The 16,160-nt window shown below is 37.0% G+C and overlaps 1 protein-coding gene across 4 annotated transcripts in view; it reads left to right on the forward strand.

Annotated features, from left to right (window-relative positions):
- Nucleotides 1-15,754, forward strand: part of LOC107590272 (putative ferric-chelate reductase 1) — an 18,069-nt gene extending 2,315 nt beyond the window's left edge. For 2 of the 4 annotated variants that reach the window (XM_016278969.1, XM_016278970.1), the window contains exons 3-18: nucleotides 3,737-3,748; nucleotides 6,166-6,361; nucleotides 6,456-6,607; nucleotides 7,740-7,834; nucleotides 7,906-8,062; nucleotides 8,193-8,375; nucleotides 8,839-8,937; nucleotides 9,299-9,449; nucleotides 9,534-9,647; nucleotides 10,477-10,592; nucleotides 10,671-10,757; nucleotides 11,707-11,804; nucleotides 13,341-13,399; nucleotides 13,698-13,841; nucleotides 15,442-15,542; nucleotides 15,645-15,754. In XM_016278969.1, the coding sequence (XP_016134455.1) occupies nucleotides 6,172-6,361; nucleotides 6,456-6,607; nucleotides 7,740-7,834; nucleotides 7,906-8,062; nucleotides 8,193-8,375; nucleotides 8,839-8,937; nucleotides 9,299-9,449; nucleotides 9,534-9,647; nucleotides 10,477-10,592; nucleotides 10,671-10,757; nucleotides 11,707-11,804; nucleotides 13,341-13,399; nucleotides 13,698-13,841; nucleotides 15,442-15,542; nucleotides 15,645-15,737 (1,839 nt within the window). In that variant the 5' untranslated portion in view covers nucleotides 3,737-3,748; nucleotides 6,166-6,171 and the 3' untranslated portion in view covers nucleotides 15,738-15,754. Of the gene's footprint in view, nucleotides 1-3,736; nucleotides 3,749-5,344; nucleotides 5,462-6,165; nucleotides 6,362-6,455; nucleotides 6,608-7,739; nucleotides 7,835-7,905; nucleotides 8,063-8,192; nucleotides 8,376-8,838; nucleotides 8,938-9,298; nucleotides 9,450-9,533; nucleotides 9,648-10,476; nucleotides 10,593-10,670; nucleotides 10,758-11,706; nucleotides 11,805-13,340; nucleotides 13,400-13,697; nucleotides 13,842-15,441; nucleotides 15,543-15,644 lie in introns of those variants that run through there. The other 2 variants (XM_016278968.1, XM_016278972.1) reach the window with 2 other exon arrangements.
- Nucleotides 15,755-16,160: the final 406 nt, after the last annotated feature.

Below are 16,160 nucleotides of genomic sequence, written 5' to 3' on the forward strand. Positions count from 1 at the left end.
AAATACTGTACATTATTGTAGGTCCTCTATGCCCCGCCTCTCTCAAACACGTCGTTTTCAACAAAGCCCCCTCCTTTGACAAGCGCAGTCTGCTCTGATTGGCCAGCTGACCCAGTGCATTGTGATTGGCCGAACACCGCAAGCACGCGTCGGATATGTAACGCCCCTTACCATAATCAAAAATGTGTTTTAATGTCAGTATTGTAACATGTTACCTGTTTCTGATGCAGAAAAGCTAGTTCATGCATTCATGACCTCTAGACTGGACTATTGTAATGCACTTCTAGGTGGTTGTCCTGCATCTTCAATAAACAAGCTACAGGTAGTCCAAAATGCAGCGGCTAGAGTCCTTACCAGGTCAAGAAAATATGATCATATTACCCCAATTTTACAGTCTCTGCACTGGCTACCTGTTAAGTTCCGTATCAGTTACAAAATATTATTACTTGCCTATAAGGCCCTTAATGGGTTAGCTCCTGCGTACCTAACTAGTCTTCTACCACGCTACAATCCATCACGCTCTCTAAGGTCGCAAAATTCTGGACTTTTGGTAGTACCTAGGATATCAAAGTCCACTAAAGGAGGTAGAGCTTTTTCGCATTTGGCTCCCAAACTCTGGAATAGCCTTCCTGATACCGTTCGGGGTTCAGACACACTCTCTCTGTTTAAATCTAGATTAAAGACACATCTCTTTGGCCAAGCATTCAAATAATGCATCTCATAATCTTTTACTGCAGTCATAATCTTTTACTGCAGTTATATCTAATCAAATGCACATTATTATTCGTTAGTTTGGGTTAAACAAATCATTTTTGCTTGGTTGGAACAGCAGCTACGCTAATTATGTTTGTATTTGTTTCTCTGTCTTTTGCCACGGGATTAACATCCCGTGGTAACTAGGATTTACACAAGCTTCAGTCTGGATCCAGAACACCTGAGAAGAGATGATGCAACTCCTCAGAGGACCTCAGATGATGCCAACCCTGAAACAACATCCAGAACTACCACATTTTGCTATAAGTTTGATTGCATCATATAATAATTGCTGTTAATATTGTTCATCGTCTGTTTTATTACGTCTTATATTGATTTTTCCGTTCTGCTGGTTCGTCTGGTCAGAGGAGAACTGGCCCCCCGACTGAGCCTGGTTTCTCCCAAGGTTTTTTCTCCATTCTGTCACCGATGGAGTTTTGGTTCCTTGCCGCTGTCGCCTCTGGCTTGCTTAGTTGGGGACACTTCATTTCCAGCGTTATCGTTGACATAATTGCAAAGATATTATTTAAACTGAGCTGGATGTTGACATCACTGAATTCAATGATGAACTGTCTTTAACTGAAAAATGAGTGTTTACTATTGTCATTTTGCATTATTGACACTATTTTCCTAATTAATGCTGTTCAGTTGCTTTGACTTGACTTGACTTGACTGAGCATGAGTGTTCTACCGTTACCGAACTGTTACAGCCGCGCTTCTCGGATCTCCAGTACACTATGAATTTTGCAAAATGTAAGTTAATAAAAAAATAAAACGTATGCCTAAAGTTACTGGAAAATGCGAATGCTATTAGTTATATCAAACAGCATTTTTAGCATGATGAACATGCTACAACTGTTCAGTTAAAACGTAAATTAAATGTGCTATTTACTATTGCAGGGGTGGCGAACATCGGTCCTGGAGAGCCGCTGCCCTGCAGAGTTTTGCTTCAACCCTAATCAAACACACCTGAACAAGCTAATCAAGGTCTGAAGGGTAGGAAGCTACAGGCAGGTGAGTTTTAATTAGGGTTGGAGCTGAAATATGCAGGGCTGCGGCTCTCCAGGACCGGAGTTCGCCACCCCTGTACTATTGTATGCACGTTATAGTTTAAGCTTTATGAACTGAATCCTCATTTCTGTAAAAAGCCAATGAAGACTAGTTCGACTTCTAAAACATCTGTTTGCACATCAGAGCCTTATATGGTGTAAGAATGTACGCTAATGTAAGAAACTTTTCCGAGACGACGATGATGGTGAGGATTATTATTATTTAACTTAAGTTATGATTACAAATTACTTTATTTGAATGTGTTTGAGCGTATTTTCATTCTCGATATAAATGAAGTCATTGGGTGATGACGTAAAAGAACTGGTGAACCGGTTCATTGAAACGAACTGTCCGAAAGAACCGGACTTCCCATCACTACTAAAATTGTGGATCAAGTTAATGTTGATAAATAGATAAACAGTCTACATATAAGTGACTTTTTAGCATTTTCTTAATCTGATCTCATTATCGTTAGTTTCAAGTAAGATTTTTTGTGAATATTTCTCTATGTAACATGTGTATGTGTACTTGGCTGGAGTTTGACTTTTTTGTTTTTTATTTGCAGGATCAGTACAGCACAAGCAGAGTGGAAGCACAACTCCGTATCGATGAGGTTCGCACACTACAAGCTGAAACATTGCCATCAGGCAAGTCACTGTCCACTCCCATGCATCTATAAAGATTGTGTATGCACATTTAGGAGTGACCTATCTCCTGAAGAAGCATTTAACTTGTGACCATATCAGTGTGTTCAGAGTAAGTGTCTAAAAAGTAACCGATATGATTTGTATGTCATATTCCAAGTCTTCTGGAATCATGCAATCTCTTTGTATGATGAAAGCATAAAAATGTCAGTCTTGGTTTACGAAAATGGTTGATCGTATTAGCTTCTACATGAATATCAAACCTCATTGGTTCTTGCAAGTCTTTTGATCAAATGTCATGACACAATAACTAATAAGGTTTGATTTTGTTGTTGTATTATGTCGTAAATGTAAATGACAGTTATCATCTTTGGTGACCTATCCTTTTAAATCCTTTAAAGTGTTGTTACAACCCAATGAATTTAAGGCAGTGGTGCCCAATCCTGCTCCTGCGGAGGCAAGATCCTGCAGAGTTTAGCTTCAACCCCGATTAAACACACCTAAACCAGCTAATCAAGGTATTCAGGATCACTACACTACTAAACTCTGCAATACATTATTGTCCCTCCAGGAGTAGGATTAGACACCCCTGATTTAAGTGGCATGAGCGCATCCACTATTAAATCTTATTTTGGTGCTAACAAAAAGGTAACAAACAACTGTTGTTGCACCACATCACTGGTGATTTATTTACAACAAAAGTGTAAATTATTACGTATTAAGTATTTTTTTCTAAAAAGCATCAAAGACAGAGGGAGGGGGAGAAAGGATAAACGAATAAAGACAAACAAAGGATTGAACGAATAAAGCTGGTACTTTAACTATCCTACATTTTACAGACAACAAACCAAAGGATGAGGACAGCAGCATTGCTGGGCCTGCCGTGGTACATGCGAGAGACTCCTTCAAAATTCATGAAGAGATGCGAGGTAAGCTGAAACATGTAAGGCAAAACAATGGAAAATTTAACATTAGATCTCTTAATTTGCAGGGGTCTGAGGACTGTATTTGTGTAATTGCTTTTAAGTAATAGTACCTTGTTTTGTTTACATTCTATAAAGTCCAGTGACTGAAGAGGATGTGATCAAGGCTGTGGGGATTGGAAGCCTAGTGGTTGTGAACCTCTCCCAGCGTTCTACAATGACGTTGCCCTCGTGATTTACTGCAAGTTATTTTAACAACTACGTATAAGTTGAGTGAACTTAACACCTAATGTTTGCTAAACTTAACTGCCAATGCAACAAGATGACTTGACTAAGTCAAGTTGTCAACAAATAATTTTTTACAGTGCAGTGCCACAGGTAATCACGGCCATGTTGATTATTATAGAACTCTTGCTCGTGTGTTACTGCTTAAATTATTAGTATTATTATTACGACTACTTCGCTTGAGTTCACGAGAAACTTGGTCGGGGTCATGTCATAGCTGGGGGCGCGGCTTTCAAGCTGACAGGAAATGCATGGTGTTGATCCAGTATGGCCTACGTAAAGTCACTTTTTCCGTTTAACAGAGCAAGATACATAAAAAACGGAGCTGTATTGTCTGTACAGTATCTGTGACTTTACAAATGACTCAAAGAAATGGCCAGTGTCGTTTCCTGACGTCAATTTTTGTAACCCGATTAAGTCTCCAGCAAGAGACAACTGTAATATCAGTATCCCATGGTCATCGTGAGATGACTGGTATGAAGTGGTTTAATCGAGTAACAGACAGTTTTTCCCATTAGTTATCAGAACAGAAAGTACAGGCGACAGAAGTATGTTTATTAAGCAAATAACGGTTCAGTATTGCAATTAAGAGCTATGTAAGCATTAATATTTTACATTGGCCACTTAAAATCTTTTATGATTTAGCTCTCTCATGATTATAACTGCAAAACTAACCCTATGAAAAAGTGTAAGATAATAATCAGTCACCTTGACTGATGAAGTTAATACGCATGCGCAGGCAAACGCTCAAGCGCGTCACACACGATCCGCCTACTCTTGCATAATTGACACCCTCTCATTAGCATGTTGCGCAGAGGGAAAAAAAATGTGGAAGTACGTTCAAAAATAAATGAGTGATCAAAGGAAAATAGTTAGGATGAGTTTAGCGTTTCCTTAAACATTTTCCATTTGCCCACCAATTTATATGATTTATTTGCCTACTTTCATCACATATATAATTATTTATTTATGTATTTAAACAAGAATACGTGTATTTATGCACACATTTATTTATTTATTTGTGTATTTATTTATTTAGTGTTTTTGCAGGTTTCGTCCTCCATAAAGACTAGCCCAATCGCGTTTCGGTGAGGGGTCCTCCGGTAAAAATCGCATTCCGGGGTGTAAAATACACACTTTTTGGCGTTGTTCCCTGGTAAAATTCGCATTCCAGGGGCTAAACAGCTTGTTATTGGGGTCCCGCGGACATGAAAAACAACCTGCAGCAACAGTGTTAAAGTAGCCAATATATTCCTGCAGCCTTCAAACAAAACGCTACTCTGTCGCGACGAAGGAACACTCAAGGCCAAACAAATTTGAGGACTGGAGCTAAGTACAATTACAAATATGTTACAATTTTGTTACAATTACAAAAATGTATTATTTGTTACAAATACCAATTAATTAAAACAAAATCTAATAATGATAATAAACGCCCCTATTCTTTAATTTAAACTTCTACTTCCAGTCCTCAAATGTTTTTGAACTAGGGACATTTATTATTATCACTATCACTCTTACTATATATATATATATATATATATATATATATATATATATATATATCAGGGGGTGGAGACGGGTAGGTATATGTAAGATGGGAGGAGTTGGATCTGGATCCAACCACGCCCCCTGGATCTTGTGTTCTGCAGTGAGGACTATCTCGTGCGCACGGCGTTCAGCCAATCACACGCCACTCCGCAAAGAGACCGCCCATATCGTACAGCATGTCAGGCAACTCAAGTACATCAGCGTGTTTTCATTTTCTGTGATAGTGCAATGGTAGTTTATTTTAAATGAATGGAGGTAAGCATATGTACTTGTTTTATCCTTCCGTCAGCATTTTATTGTGCTTGCCTGTCTGTTTGGCCTGCTTATTTTGTGTACACATGTGCAGACGTCTTCTCAACTAGGAAGTAGTTGCTGCTACAGTATCAGTGTAAAGGTGCTAAATTTGATTCTTGTTTTTATGAAAGGGGTCGAAGTTCTACTTTGCTTCCATTAACACTTTTATTCTTATCTATCTGTGTCAGTAGATGTCATCAGCCTGATGCACGAGACGAAACATGACCTTGACCCATATATCTCACTTTACATTAACAAGAGCCACCAGTGTATGTCATCAAAACTTCAACTTTATTATTTCTGCATTCATTTATATAGATCAGATCAGTGTCCATGAATGGTGAAACTCTTCAGTCTTCTAGTACTGTTCTGGAGTCAGTAACAGTTGCAGCCCCCTCCTTATCTTTATTTGCAGGTTTCTCAGAAAAGGATGATTAGACGACAAGCTTTATTTTTTTTTGGAACAAAATATTGTAGCACACAGTTAACTATATGTATTTTTAGCAATGAATTATGGACATGAAGTTAAGTTCTATATATTCTGCCAACTCAAAGTAGTAGCATGTTTTTTTGCAGGTGTGCCATGGTACTACCACCTGTTTCAGCAACACTTGGATGCTTGTCAAATTATCAATGGTTTTGCAGTAAATATCTATTCATTACAGGTTCTCATGAATATGCGGATTGCATTGCTGCTGCTCTCAGTATGTTCAGAGACAGTCTTTTGCTTCAGTCATGGAAAAGTTGAAGTGGCTTGTGGGGACATGACACCCCAACATGACTCTGACCCCAGCACCAAACATCCACCATTCAACATCATAGCAGACAAATCCCAGTTCAGCCCAGGAGATGAAATCAAAGGTAGCAGTATTTTGATACTTGTCATATGTTAAGGCTTTTAAAATATTGCAGATATATATGTTGAAAATATATCAACTGTTGTTCATATTTACAGTGACATTATCAATGGCGTCTTCAGAGGGCAAACATTACTTTAAAGGATTCCTCATAGAAGCAAGAAATGCTGGGGATCTTAATGAAATCGTTGGATCATTTAAGTTAATCAGTCCTGGCATATCTCAGCTTCTTAAGTGTGACAATAAAGAGGTCAGTGATTGCAGAATCCTTTTATTGAGAACAAAATATTTACTACAAGACCTAAACAAATAACACTGTATACACAATATAGTATAACTAATTATACACAATAATTAAAATTATAAAAAACTCTCCGCCACATCCAGACCTGTACATCATCTTACATTGTGTGCATTTGCTTAATGACAAACATGATGCAGTACAACGACTCGTGTGGGATGCAGTCTATTAAAATGCAATTATATGCCCAGGTGACATTATCAGTGGCGTCTTCAGAGGGCAAACATTACTTTAAAGGATTCCTCATAGAAGCAAGAAATGCTGGGGATATTAATGAAATCGTTGGATCATTTAAGTTAATCAGTCCTGGCATATCTCAGCTTCTTAAGTGTGACAATAAAGAGGTCAGTGATTGCAGAATCCTTTTATTGAGAACAAAATATTTACTACAAGACCTAAACAAATAACACTGTATACACAATATAGTATAACTAATTATACACAATAATTAAAATTATGAATGCACTCCGCCACATCCAGACCTGTACATCATCTTACATTGTGTGCATTTGCTTAGTGACAAACATGATGCAGGACAACGACTCGTGTGGGATGCAGTCTATTAAAATGCAATTATATGCCCACAAAATTTAAGATGTTTTTTTATTCTTATATTTACATCATATGATATAGTTTAGCAATATCACACGAACAAGAGTGCTGTTTTTCCCTCATATCTGCACGATTGCAAATGTGATATTGGTTTTGTAATGTAGTTCAATAAACAAGAAGTTAATATTGTGTTAAATTTTAGACACAGTATTGCAAATATTGTCTGTTTTGCTCACTAATGTAAATAGTTCCAAGTAGAGCCACAGCAGAACAGCGGTGTTTCGTTACGTTTTTGAACAAATTGAGTTTCAGATTCAGTGACCCATTCACTAGCTTCATTCTTGTATGAATCGGCTGTTTGAACAAATCGGATGAATGAATGACTCACTCATTAAAACTATATGTATAAGTGAGTGTATATATTTTTTAGTATTCTAGTATTTGTTACTGACTCAATTAAATAATATATGAAATTAAAGTACAAAGTCCCTTTTTTTTCTTCGTTATTCGTCATTTTCAATATTCACAGGGCTCTGCTGTGAGTCATACCAGTGATTCCCATAAGACTGAGGTCCAGGTGATCTGGGTAGCACCATCGGACTCTCCTTCCAGTGTGCAGTTTCTGTAAGTATTCAATGCTGTTTTTATTCAACTTGTTAGTTATGAAAATTGATGGAGGTTTTCTTTACTTTCAGGGTAACTGTTGCTCGAGGCTATAAAGAATTTTGGGTGAAGATTCCAGGTCCCGGGGTGCCCCAAAATGGTGCAGCTCCTCCACCACAAACTACCTTTGGTGGGTCCATTGGTGCCCAAACCACCCAAACCACAACTTCCACAATACTGTCACGTTCGGTGAGTCAAACAATGATAAAGTTACTGGAGTGGCAGTTTACACACTGTCATGAGTTTGTGACTCTTTCAGCCTCAAAATATTTGGAATATCTAAATAATACTAATAAAAATATACTCATCTCCTCTTCAGTTCACGTCTGAGGGCTGTGGAGGCAGCAAGTCCTGTCTCAGAGATCCAGAGGGCTGTGACCCACAAAATGACACTGCGTGTCACTTCCTGTCTTTTAGTGCATTGGGAAGTAGTGTGACGTTTGAGCTCAGTGGACCTGCAGAGGGTTATGTGTCCTTTGCCTTATCACAGGACAAATGGATGGTAATATAGACAGACGCTTATAATAATTTCCTATTTCACATCTTATTGTATAACAAATATAACTTTGACCTTTTGTAGCTTGACACACACTATAATGAGTAAGAAAGTATGAAAACATACTTATTATATTATTATATAAGGTTATTATAGTTAACTAAAACAGTAAAAAAATATTACCGTTGCTTGAAATAGAAAATACAAATAAATTAAATATTATGTGATAACAAATAAAATATGAAAAACATATATAAAATAACTCAAATTAAACTGAAATAAAAAATGACAACACAAAATTAATAAAACTTTATCTAAAATTAAAATGAAATCGAAAGATAAAAAATATTATTAAAAACTTTTAATAGTTTATCTATGATAGTAAAATAACACTGTGAAATATTATTATGCCTTTGAATGACTAAATATGAATTAGCATAAATAATAGCAAATTTGTGTTGCATTTCAGGGGAACGATGACGTCTATTTGTGTATCAGAGACACAGACAGAGTTGACATCAAGGCTGCATATGTTTTTGGACGGACGCACCCAATAATCTCTTCACAGGTATAATTGTATTGATTGAACGGTGAAAATTTCTAACAAACAGCACACACAGAAGAAGATGATTAGCAGAATGTCAATGCTGTTCTTTTTCAAACAATGAAAGTGAATATTGGCAACCAAGGTTTTTGGTTAATAACAAAGTAAATCAATTTACTTCTGCTTCTCATACAATACTATCGTATGGCTTCAGAACATTTGGAAAATAAGCTATATTGCTTTTCAATCATTTTTTAAGCTTGACAGCCCTGGTTCTCTTTTTATGTTCAATGGAAGAAAGAAAGAACACTATCTAAAACAATTAAATATAAAAAACTCCAAGAGATCATTAATATGCATTGCTCTGTGGTCTATTCATTCTTAGAACATTTTGAAAGGCATAGCATGGAGGCTCTCAGATGGAGTGATTCAGTGTAGCTTCCGCAGAGACATACACCTCCCACCTGAGAATCTGAATAGGTTCGATCTGGACCAGATGTACTACCTCTTTATGGCTCACGGTCGAGCTGAAGATGGTGAGATATTGCTTTTTTTGTTTCTTTGTTGTTGTTTGTTTTCATTGGTAAGTAGTGTCAAAAGACTTGTTTCTCTTTTTCCAGGGCGAACCCATCGACATGACCACCAGCCTCTAATTTCAACCTATCGGGCAGCCATAACGGGACCTCTTGAGGATCTAACTGGTTCTCGATCACCCCTGCTCATCAAATATCATGGTGAGGACAAATAATAAAATTCTGCATACTGAATGTGATTTATAATATGCTATTAAGTGAGCTATACAGTGCATTTCAATGCATTTCAATATATCAAACCATTTTCACCTGACCTGCAAAAAAAATAAAAAATAAAAAATCCTCTAAGTTTACATTGACATTTACATTGAAGAATGTCCTGGGGGTGGACATTTTGGGGCCCTGAGTTGTTATTGTTATTTGAAACTATTAATAATTGTTAGTTTGAATTGTTACAAAAATCGATAAGAATTGTTAATTTAAATAAAGCTGAAATAAAATAAAACATTAATATTAAATAAAAAAATAACTTAAATGAAAAATAGAAATGTTGACTTGGCATCTAACTGAAATAATTGGTTTATGTTGAAGTACAAAAATTAGTAAACTAAAACTCAAATAAAAATTAATGCTAAATAAAAACAAAAATAGCAAAAGCACATACAATTACTCAAACTTAAACTAAAAATAAAACTGAAAATATAAAAATAAAAGCAAAAATGTTAAGTACTGTGAGATCTCATGTTACAAAGTATTCCAATTTAAAATAAATGCGATCAAATAAATGAAAATTTAAAAATAAAAGCTAATTAAAAATAGTATCATGTACTATAATAGTATATAAATAATACTAAAATAAAACCGTTTTGGGCTCTTGGGGCAGGAAACATCAATCACCAAACACCCAGAACACGCTAGTAGTCACATAGTAACGCCCTTGTGGCATAATTTACAAAAATCTAAAAGTTTTATAGATAACATCTGGTTTCTGGAGGCTGATCTGAGACTCATTGTCTGTTTGTATCTACAGGGGCTTTCATGCTGATCGCCTGGACATCGACGGTCAGTGCTGGTGTCATCATGGCACGATACTTCAAACCCGATTGGCCTGAAAGGAATATTTTGGGGCAGAAGGTCTGGTTTCAGGTAGGTGCTTATTTGATACAATGAGGATTTCAGCAAAGTTTCACATGTGCATCATATTCAAGGCTTCTGTTTCCACAGTTACATCGAATGCTAATGACCATCACAGTTCTGCTCACCTTGGTCGGCTTTGTTTTGCCTTTTATGTACAGAGGAGGCTGGAGCAAGGTAACACACACACCAACACGCACATAAATGTGAGTAATACTCATGCTTTAAGAGTCATATTTTCACCCCCTTCATCACACACCTCTGACTGTTCAACAGCGCTGCCAATGTGTCAGACCCACATGCTGTCTGCTCAGAATAAAAAGCAAGCGAATGAATATCCCATGTTCATTAGAAGCGACCCACCATGTGGCATCTTTTTGGCCCGTTTCTGAAAAACACACCCACTTTTCCTCAGGGATTAATCAAGCACAGTGTTGATTGAGTGTCTTAAGTCTGCAAGTGTTGGTTTATTTGAGCTTCAAGCCGACACGTGTATCCATCCGTAAGGCTGAGCATGACGAACACATTTGTGACTCAACAGGGGCATCTGTACATCCCTCTTGCCAAAGCATCTGTCAGGTTCTGTCACTTCCTGTGTATGACCAGCAGAGGACGCCCTGTCCCATGGAAACAGTTGCCCCCATACAAAATAATAAAAAGTTAAAAAGTGACGTGTGGATACTCGGAATTAGTGCTCTGCATTTACCCATCCAAAGTGCACACACACAGCAGTGAACACACACACCGTGAACACACACCCAGAGCAGTGGGCAGCCATTTATGCTGCGGCGCCCGGGGAGCCGTTGGGGGTTCGGTGCCTTGCTCAAGGGCACCTCAGTTGTGGTATTGAAGGTGGGAGAGAGCGCTGTACATTCACTTCCCCTACCTACAATCCCTGCCGGTACAAGACTCGAACCCACACTTTGGGTTATGAGTCCGACTCTCTAACCATTAGGCCACGACTTCCCCAAATAATACCCATTAACCTTGTACTTTTGCACCCTTTGAAAAGCTGTTTCCTGTCATAACTAATTTCTTCATGAAGTTTGTTGAATCAAAGTTTGTTGACAACTTTAGCTTCATGTGTACAGTGGACTCATTCTAATCTGTATTGTGTTGTCCACAGCGTGCGGGCATACACCCCTATTTGGGCTGTGTTGTCATGGCACTCGCTGTCATCCAACCTGTCATGGCACTTTTCAGACCTGCGCCAGATGCCTCAAGGTAAATCCTAGTAACAGTACAGCGCATTCACAATACAGCCAAGAAAGGAAATGTGCAGAATGAACTATTAGCATACAACGCAGTATTTACTATGTACTGCATATTATTTTCTAATCTATTTTTTTTTCAGTATATTACACATCAAATATGTTACATTAAGTGTTTATGCTAAATTGTCACAATACATTGCTGTGTTGCCATATTGTTGTCAAATTGGGATAAAATGTCACACAATCTGGCAAATGTTGTGGATCATCTGGGTTTTCTATTACATAGTGTGAGAAATAGTATGAGAATTATGGTATTCTGAACATATACAGAGCTCTTCATTTGTTTTTATAAGGGTCTTTTTAAATGCCTTTTATACACTACTGTTTCAAATAAATGACACATTAATAAGTCACAGTAAAGACATTTATATGGTTACAAAAGATTTCTATTTTAAATAAGATTCTAAAAAAAAAGTATCAGTTTATTATATACATATATATATATATATATATATATATATATATATATATATATATATATATATTATGCAGCACAACTGTTTTCAACATTGATAATAAGAAGTAATATTTCTTGAGCTCCAAATCAGCATATCAGAATGATTTCTGACTAATGGCTGCTACAAATTTGGCTTTGCTAATCACAGGAATATTTTACATTTTAAAATATGTAAAAATAGAAAACAATTATTTTAAATTCTAATAATATTACATAATATAACTGTATAGTGTTTCATAAAACTGTATTTTTGATCAAATAAATTCAGCCTTGGTGAGCATAAGAGACTTTTTTTTTTTTTATCTTACCAATCCCAGATTTCTTACTGAACTGAACATTCTACAAAGCATCTGAATCCTGTGTCAGTGACTATAATACGTTATAAAAATGTTGAACACACAGTATGCATACTGCAAAAATAGTATGAGTTGTATTATGGTATGACATTTGAACATATACACATCCCTTTTGTTTGTCAGGAGCTTTATTACTTGTGAATGGTGAACACGGTATACATATTCCCCACATTCCCCACGATGGGGAAGTCGTGGCCTAATGGTTAGAGAGTCGGACTCATAACCCAAAGGTTGTGGGTTTAAGTCTCGTACCGGCAGGAATTGTAGGTGGGGGGAGTGAATGTACAGCACTCTCTCCCACCTTCAATTCCACGACTGAGGTGCCCTTGAGCAAGGCACCGAACCCCCAACTGCTCCCCGGGCACCGCAGCATAAATGTCTGCCCACTGCTCCGGGTGTGTGTTCACGGTTTGTGTGTGTTCACTGCTGTGTGTGCGCACACTTTGGATGGGTAAATGCAGAGCACTAATTCCGAGTATGGGTCACCATACTTGGCCACATGTCACGTCACTTTTTTTTTTTTTTTTTTTTTTTTTTTTTTTTTTTTTTTTATATACAGGGCTGTCTGTTGAGGTCTATACTATTTTAGAAACGGTGTAGATCACGAATTCATAATATATGAATTCATAATAGTCATGTTTTTACATGTGTTTTCTGTATAACCTGCTCTCAGGAGATATATCTTCAACTGGATGCATTTTGGGACAGGAAGAGTTGCTCAAGTCGTGGCTGGTAAGAAACAATGCTGTCAAAAGTCTCAATTGGGTTATTATGTGACTCAGATCCATTTTAACAACAATGCTGCCAACAGAAAGCGGCTAAGTTCAATATAATTGAGTTTTGACAATTTAATTTTTTTTATTGTAGCTGATTGCGTATCATTTAATATTTTATAGTTTGCTTTTATGGAGGCTAGCCTGTTTTTATGTCTGGTGTTATGATTTATAATATTAGTTCAGGGTGCCTGAAATATTAGCAGTATGTGTTTTTAAACACTGTCATAACCAAGTTGTGTGTTTTCATGATTTAGTTGTTACCATCTTCCTCGGGATCCATCAGCAAGCTCTGTCCCTGCCTGCTCCGTGGTCCACAGGGGTCTTGGCATTCCTTGTGGTGTGGTTTGTGCTGGCAGATTTGGTTCTGGACGTCCATCGAAGGGGGTTTTTACCTATAGGTCAGTAAACCACCCTCAGACATGTGTTCTGTACCTGGATTCCTTTTCAGAGCATTTATTTATTGTATGAGTAGTGTTTCTTTGCATCTATGCAGGAAATCGGTTGTGCTGTATGAATCCATTAAATTGTAAAAGGTTTTATTATACGTCATTAGTAATTGACATGTTGGGTTGAATGCTAATCAGTTTGAAATGCCACAACCTTTCAGAGCAAAAAGACATGTTATTTGTGGATGCATTATTCTTTACTGTAAATGTGATTATTTCTTATATACAGTGCTGCTTTAAAGTTTGTGAACCTTTTAGAATTTTCTATATTTCTGCATAAATATGACCCAAAACATCATCAGATGTTCACAAAAGTCCTAAAGGTAGACTAAGAGAACCCAATCAAACAAATGAGACAAAAACACATACTTTGTAAATTATTTATTGAGAAAAATGATCCAGTATTATATATCTGTGAGTGGATAAACTCTTGCTTTCAGTATCTGGTGTGACCCTCTTGTGCAGCAATAACAGCAACTAAACGTTTCCGGTAACTGCTGATCAGTCCTGCAAAATGACTTGGAGGAAATTTAGCCCATTCCTCAGAACAGAACAGCGTCAACTCTGGGATGCCGGTGGGTTTCTTCACATGAACTGCTTTCTTCAAGTCCTTCCACAACATTTCAATTGGATTAAGATCCAGAATTTGACTCAGTCATTCCAAAACATCAACTTTGTTCTTCTTTAACCATTCATTGGTAGAACAACTTGTGTTCTTGGGGTCGTTGTCTTGCTGCATGACCCACTTTCTCTGGAGATTCAGTTCACAGACAGATGTCCTGACATTTTCCCTTAGAATTTGCTGGTATAATTCAGAATTCATTGTTTCATCAATGATGGCAAAAGTTTTTTTTTGTCTCAGCCGTCCACAAAGCATTTTTCCAATAGCCCTCTGGCTTGTCCATGTGTTCTTTAGCAAACTACAGATGGGCAGCAATGTTCTTTTTGGAGAGCAGTGGCTTTCTACTTGCAACTTGCTCAGTGTTCTCCCGATGGTGAACTCATGAACATTAACATCAGCTAAAGTGAGAGAGACTTTTATTTGCTTAGAAGTTACCCTGGGATCCTTTTTCACTTCACGTACTATTACAAGTTTTGCTTTTGGAATGATCTTTGTTGATCGACCACTCCTGGGGAGGGTAGCAGTTGTCTTGAATTTCCTCCATTTGTACACAATCTGTCTGACTGTGGATTTGTGGATTCCAAACTCTTTGGAGCTGGTTTTATAACCTTTTCCAGTCTGATGAGCAACGACAGATCTTTTTCTGAGGTCCTCAGAAATCTCCTTTGTCCGTGCCATGATACACTTCCACAAACATGTGTTGTGAAGTTCCGGCTTTGCTAGATCCCGGTTCTTTAAATAAAACAGGGCACACACTGACACCTGATTGAAAACATCTCGGAACAGATGGAGCCTAATTTCACCTATAGTGTGAATTGTGTGAATAACTGATGGCGCTTTGGGTCATATTTATGCAGAAATAAAAAAATTCTAAAAGGTATTATTATTTATTAATGGTAGTAGTGCATTTTATGTGTATGTGTTTTTCAGGTAAATATTTAAAAAATGTCAAAATCTACACTGAACATATCAATTCTGACGACAAAGAGGAGGTTGTGTTTGTTCCTGATGAGAATGAGACTTATAGCGTGGTGAGTTGAGTTTGTGTTTACTTCTTCATGATAAACATGTGCATTTCATTAATGATATATTAATGCAATATGTCCATTGCATTTTCTTTTTTCTTTTTCCAGGAATCTTGTTTTAAAAACATAGTTCTGGCTATTTATCTCTGTGGAAATCTGGGATTTTTGACTACTCTCCTTTGGAGTATCAGAGCAGTATGACAATCTCAGCAGTCGTTTCCACATTTAGTCTCTGGAACTTTCACTAATCGTGCCTATTTTAAAACAAGCCAAAGAAATATGGAGTAAGATTGATTTATGACAGGCCACCTGTCAATTTACAGTGATTATTAGAATTAATTTGTCTGATTTGAAATTAAATTTCTTGACTGCTTAGGTATAAATCAATTTAGTATATATTTTTTAGCACTTTTTGTAATAATTTTTTTTATTATGTATGTACACAATGGCTAACCCATAAAATTATTTGTAGTAAAGAACAATGTCAGCTTGTTATTTAAATGTCTGTTCCTGATCTGCTTTTTTAAGTTTGTATTGCATCTGAAGAACACGTTTTCCTTTGTGTGATATTTGGTGACTGCATTTAATTAACAATGTTTACAGATCGGTCTTGATGCTGTGTAT

The sequence above is a fragment of the Sinocyclocheilus grahami genome, unplaced genomic scaffold (assembly GCF_001515645.1).
Source record: "Sinocyclocheilus grahami isolate Dianchi unplaced genomic scaffold, SAMN03320097.WGS_v1.1 scaffold126.1, whole genome shotgun sequence".
Taxonomy (NCBI): domain Eukaryota; kingdom Metazoa; phylum Chordata; class Actinopteri; order Cypriniformes; family Cyprinidae; genus Sinocyclocheilus; species Sinocyclocheilus grahami.